Source organism: Helianthus annuus, chromosome 5 (assembly GCF_002127325.2).
Source record: "Helianthus annuus cultivar XRQ/B chromosome 5, HanXRQr2.0-SUNRISE, whole genome shotgun sequence".
Classification (NCBI taxonomy): Eukaryota; Viridiplantae; Streptophyta; class Magnoliopsida; order Asterales; family Asteraceae; genus Helianthus; species Helianthus annuus.
The window spans coordinates 78,734,602-78,739,914 of record NC_035437.2 but is presented as its reverse complement, the minus strand read 5'-3'; the positions used below and the strand labels follow the sequence as shown (position 1 = coordinate 78,739,914).

Here is a 5,313-nt window from a genome sequence, read left to right as displayed (position 1 = left end):
GCGAAAAACAAAGTATTATGCATTATAGAAATAAAACATGCACAACTGTAAGTGTAGTTTATTAAGAAGTGTAATATTCAAAACACTAAAAAAATAAAGGGTGAGAACATTAAATTAACTATAGGGGTTACTTACAAACATCTTATAGAAGAGGTTACTTACAAAAGTTGTTTGTTCATACAAAAGACTGTGAATTTAAAAAAAAAAAGCGTACCATAGAGTTTATTTACAGAAGTTGTTTGAGATGAACAACATGGTAGTGCATTCTGCTGCATTGTGACTTCTTTTCCAATGGCCTCATATAGGGGTCTCAGTGTTTGATGATGATTTCTGTAACCACACTTCAACACCATATCCCTGCACTGAATTCCGATTAACCTTGTGGTTGCATCATCAAATAATGTTGCTAGAGTAGGAGGTGTGTTGTCTGCAATTGTAGACGTCACGCGGTACCTGCAATAAGCTGTTTATCAGGATATTTGGTTTTGCATTTCAGTGTTTTGTGTCATGTTTTTGTCAAAATCTTACATGAACTTCAGTCCTGCCAGGTTTAGGTGAGTACTGCGTGACCAGCCCCTCTTTGTCTGATATATTCTTCTGGCCATTCTAGACAGAGTGTGTAGTACCAGGGGCGACCTTAGAAGTAAGATGTTATTAATGCTTTGAATGTGAATGTTTGACCCTGTTGTACGACAACACTAGATATTTTGATCACTGATATGTTTAAAGTTTTTTTTGGTGAATGAATCATTGGTACTAAACAGATAATAATTGTTTGACATATACTCGACAAATGGATACTAGCTTATGAATAATTGATAGTATTGTGGGACAAATGTGTTCACAATTATATTAAAACCTGTAAAGGAAGCTTTTTTAAGCAATTGCCTTTAGTCAAATGGACAACAATGTATGTGTCTAAAAGCGCATGAGTTATTTGTGTCCGGTTTATGAACTCGTAACTGAATGAAAGACATTGGCAGTTTCTGATTTAACCAATTGAACAAATTAATGTTTTCGCCTGTTTTTGACAAGGAAATGACAAACCTACATACTTTCACGTACTTTTGTCCTCGTTAATATGCTAGGGAAAATATATTCGTATACTTGTAGTGCGAAAAACAAAGTATTATGCATTATAGAAATAAAACATGCACAACTGTAAGTGTAGTTTATTAAGAAGTGTAATATTCAAAACACTAAAAAAATAAGGGGTGAGAACATTAAATTAACTTAAGTATATGCTTATTAAGAAGTGTAATGTTCAAAGCACTAAAAAAATAAAAGGTGAAAACATTAAATTAAGTATATGCTTATACTTGCATGTTGTTGAAAACATGTCATAAAATAAAATCACATGGCCCAATGGATGGTTTCCATTCAACAGTGACTACTTGTAAAACTTCTTTGAAAAGAGGTCTAATAGAAGTACATAAAGTTTCCGGCACAAAACAAACCCCAGATCTTGCCGGTGGGTTGTTGTGTTTTGCGTTTGGTGGTATGGGTTACGATTTTGTAGATGGTGCCAACGGTTTTTGTGGTGGTGGTGATGGTTATATAGGGTGGTGAAAAGGTGGAAAACGACGTGGGAGGAGACGCATAGGTTAATTAAGTTTGTATTGGTCTGGTTAATCTATGGATTTGGTGTACGACAGTTAGAATGTGGGCTTGTTGTTATAATTTTAATTGTCGTCGGTTTATTGACGGAATTGATGGAATGGTTAGAATGGTGGGTCGTTGCTTTTTGTAGTAATAAGTAAAACTGGGAATAATTCAGAAATGATAATTACTTATCATTCATTAATATGCACACTCGATACCCGTATTATTACACGTAATATATATTTATATACAAAGTTATAAAGTGTTGAGGATGCCAAAAAACCAAAAATACAAGGTAGATCAAGTTGGTGATCATCTTCCTCTTGCACATTGCCATGCAGATGCTGTGATCAGACATTTGTCTTGCCAAGCCAGAGAAATGGCATTGCCCTCTTCTCTTTCAAAGGCGGTAAACCCTTCATTTTCACCACCAAGCTGGATTGGGCTGGAATGGCTATTGATTTTTAACAGAAGCTTGGCTTGAATTATCGACTTTGAACTTAGACTCGTCCCTTCAAATCCATGACCTTCCATCCTTCCTTTCCATGTTTCCATCCTCTCGAAGTGTGGTGAACTGCCCTCGTCATTATCAAATTCCATTAGCCGCTTTATCTCTTTGCCGAGATGGTTCTTTTCAATTTGTAGCCTTTGTAGACTGTCAAGAGGAAGAAAGTCATCTAGTGAATCAAACATTGCTGCGTAGTAATGCAAGAACTCGATGAATCTTGACAAGAATGTTCTTGGGCTACGGCTGCCTTCTTGTTCAATCAAAACTATCACAGACGGGTTCAACATGTATACCGATTTTAACAAATCGGATATGCTTTTGAAGTTGCCCAAGGAATTTAAATAAAAGACTAAGTTTACAGCAATTGTCTCATTCTCCCTCTTCCGTATTGATTTCACTCCACAATTTGACCTGAGCATTCCTTGGAACTCAAAACTTAGGTTCCTAAAGGTTTTGGCAAAACCAACTAACCTTGCCTCTGTCTCTTCGAGTTCCTCTACGGTTTTCCCAAACCCTGTTATTCGAAGAGACACATGGTTTCCCGTCTCTGAAAGTGACTGCATTAGGGAAGGCCACTGGAAACCGTAGGCTACATCCAAGTCTACCACATGCAATGTCCGGTTATTGTATGTTTCTTCCCTTTCGAAGGCTTCCATGATCATTTGGTTCGCGGTAAAATGAGCAAACTGGTAATAAGGAGATACTTTGTAGAGTTCTATGTAGGCTAAGAACTCCTCTTCGGCTGTGGGTTCCTTCATTATCATCTCATGAAAGGGTGATCGGCGAGTGAGAAGCCTTGCTACTAGTCCGTCGGCAAAATAAGCTGCCATCCTTTGCACGGAGTCACCATACAAAGATACATTTTCATACATTTCCTTTAGATTCTTGATGGTTGAGTCGAGTTTGTTCTCTGCAAAAGAGGTTGCGCAAACGAGCAATAAATGAATCAAATGAAGACCTTTTCCATCTTCGCTGGTGGTCGCCTCTCTTCTTTTGTTTCCTTTTTGCAACATCAATTCTCTCGTCTCTAAAAGATTAAACATCTTTCCTTCAGAAACTCCATTTGTATCCAACGACTTAAAACTCTCCCTTCTCTTTCTTTTCAACCTTCTCTCACAACCCGAATCGATGATGATTGCGAGCCCGAAATTCAAAAGAGGCCCGTCTTCTAACACTTCCATCTATTACTAGAATAACAAAGACAGAATGAAATGGAATTTAGCAAGTGAAAGACAGAATGAAATGGAATTTAGCAAGTGAACTGCAGAAGAAGAATATATGTTCGAGTTTATATAGCCAAATAAGGAATATGATCATTCATGGGAAGTTACGAAAATTCTTGTCGCCATATGGTTTTACAAGAAAGGGATATTGTCAAGTTGAGTTGGAATTTTTAACCAAATATTAAGTTTTAATGATGCTTCGGGTAGTTCAAGAAAGGATCTTTAGATGCCAAACTTACAAGTATGAGGAATCTAATAAACCAACCTAACCATTGACTTGTCTTATATATAATTATAAGATGCCTTTCCACTTGAGTTCAAATTCTACGGCTGTATATCCCTGTTTCATAAATTTCTCCGAGCATATCCAACTCATTATGTCGTTTTCATGCAATGGTAAGACCGTAAGACTCATTGTTGTGCAAGAGGGATCCATTGTTTCCAACAATAAATCCGACATGTCGCCGGATACCGCTAATGTTGTAACCAACACCTAATTAGTGTGTTGTCGATTGTTGGGTTTTTATTTATTTATTTTTATTTTATTATATATATATATATATATATAGGACAAAGATCCGTTAGAAACCACCCTTTATTGCGAGAACCGCGAGAACCAATGTGAACACAACCAAAAATAGCTAAAAAAACACACAAATTTTTTTTTTTAATATTTTTATATAAAAATCGCTACTTTTAGTAGCAAAAAAAAATTTTAAAACTTTTTTTTTTATTTTTTTTTATTTTTTTGCTACTAAACGTAGCGATTTTAACATTTAGCTTTTAGCATTTTTGGGGGTTTTAGTTTTTAGCATTTAGTTTGGGGGGTTAGGTTTTTTTTTTTTTTTTTTTGGAGGGGGGGTTTAGGTTTTTTTGCGGGGGGGGGGGGGGGGGTGGGGTGGGGGTTAGGTTTTTTTTAGCTATTTTAGGTTGTGTTCACATTGGTTCTCGCGGTTCTCGCAATAAAGGTGGTTCTCGCATGAACCTTACCCTATATATATATATATATATATATATATATATATATATATATATATATATATATATATATATATATATATATATATATATATATATATATATATATATTTTATTTTTTTGGGGGGGGGGTATTATGGCTTTGTTGTTGGAAGTCTATACAAATCAATAGAAACGGCGGATCAATGTGGGGTTAGCTTACTTGATAGAGTCTCTTGCTCTTTATTGAGTGGTCTTTGGTTCAATCCCAAATAAGGAGTAGATTAGAATTAATTTAATGTAATTTAGGACCGTGTCAGATTTGCCATTAAAAAAAACTGCCAGGGAAAATTGTTCCAAAAAGTTTATATAAAAGCGTAAAAGTTAGTGTTTGACGTATTTACAATAATCTTAAAAATATAACTGCGAATTAAAAAAAAACTATTTTATTCCCTCTCTTTGCGATGGGAATGCGCGTTGGGGTGTGGGTGTTCGATATTGAAAGTGGATTGGTTTAGACATTGAAACGTGTATATAAATGAACTTTAAAAAATCATTTTACATTGTGTGACAACTTTATAAAAAGTTTTGTGTTAGAAGTATAAATTGCTTAAAATAAGTAAAATAAGTTGGTTAACTTACAAGAGATGTAAATGTAAATTGGTTAAAAAACGCAAAAGATGTTCATTTAGATGAAGGGGTCTAAATGTCAAAATTATTACCAAAATTACAAAAGATGTTGTCGATCTTAGAAAAATAAAAATAGTGTAGTCAATTTGAGAAATGAAAAAGCAAATCGTAGCTAATAAACCATGCAGTGGGAAATAAAGACAGGGTGTTCAGTTTGAAAATGGATTTTTTTAACACTAAAACATGTATATAAGGAACATCAAAAACATTATTTTACGAGATAATAAACTGAGATCCAGTATGTGATCATAACTTTATTAATATTTAGTGGTAGAAATATAAATAGGTTAAAAAAGAAATAATGATGTTGCTTAAAATGTAAGGATGTAAGTG

General features: G+C 34.7%; 1 protein-coding gene across 1 annotated transcript; it reads right to left on the bottom strand.

Moving 5' to 3' along the window:
- Window positions 1-1,769: 1,769 nt before the first annotated feature.
- LOC110940615 (GRAS family protein RAM1) lies at window positions 1,770-3,348 on the bottom strand. The gene has a single exon (XM_022182174.2). The coding sequence runs from the start codon at window positions 3,289-3,291 to the stop codon at window positions 1,915-1,917; it is 1,377 nt and encodes a 458-aa protein (XP_022037866.1). The 5' UTR covers window positions 3,292-3,348; the 3' UTR covers window positions 1,770-1,914.
- Between the last annotated feature and the right edge of the window lie 1,965 nt (window positions 3,349-5,313).

Coding starts and splice junctions, on each gene's coding strand:
- LOC110940615 (XM_022182174.2), bottom strand. CDS start 3,291: ATGGAAGTGTTAGAAGACGGGCCTCTTTTGAATTTCGGGCTCGCAATC.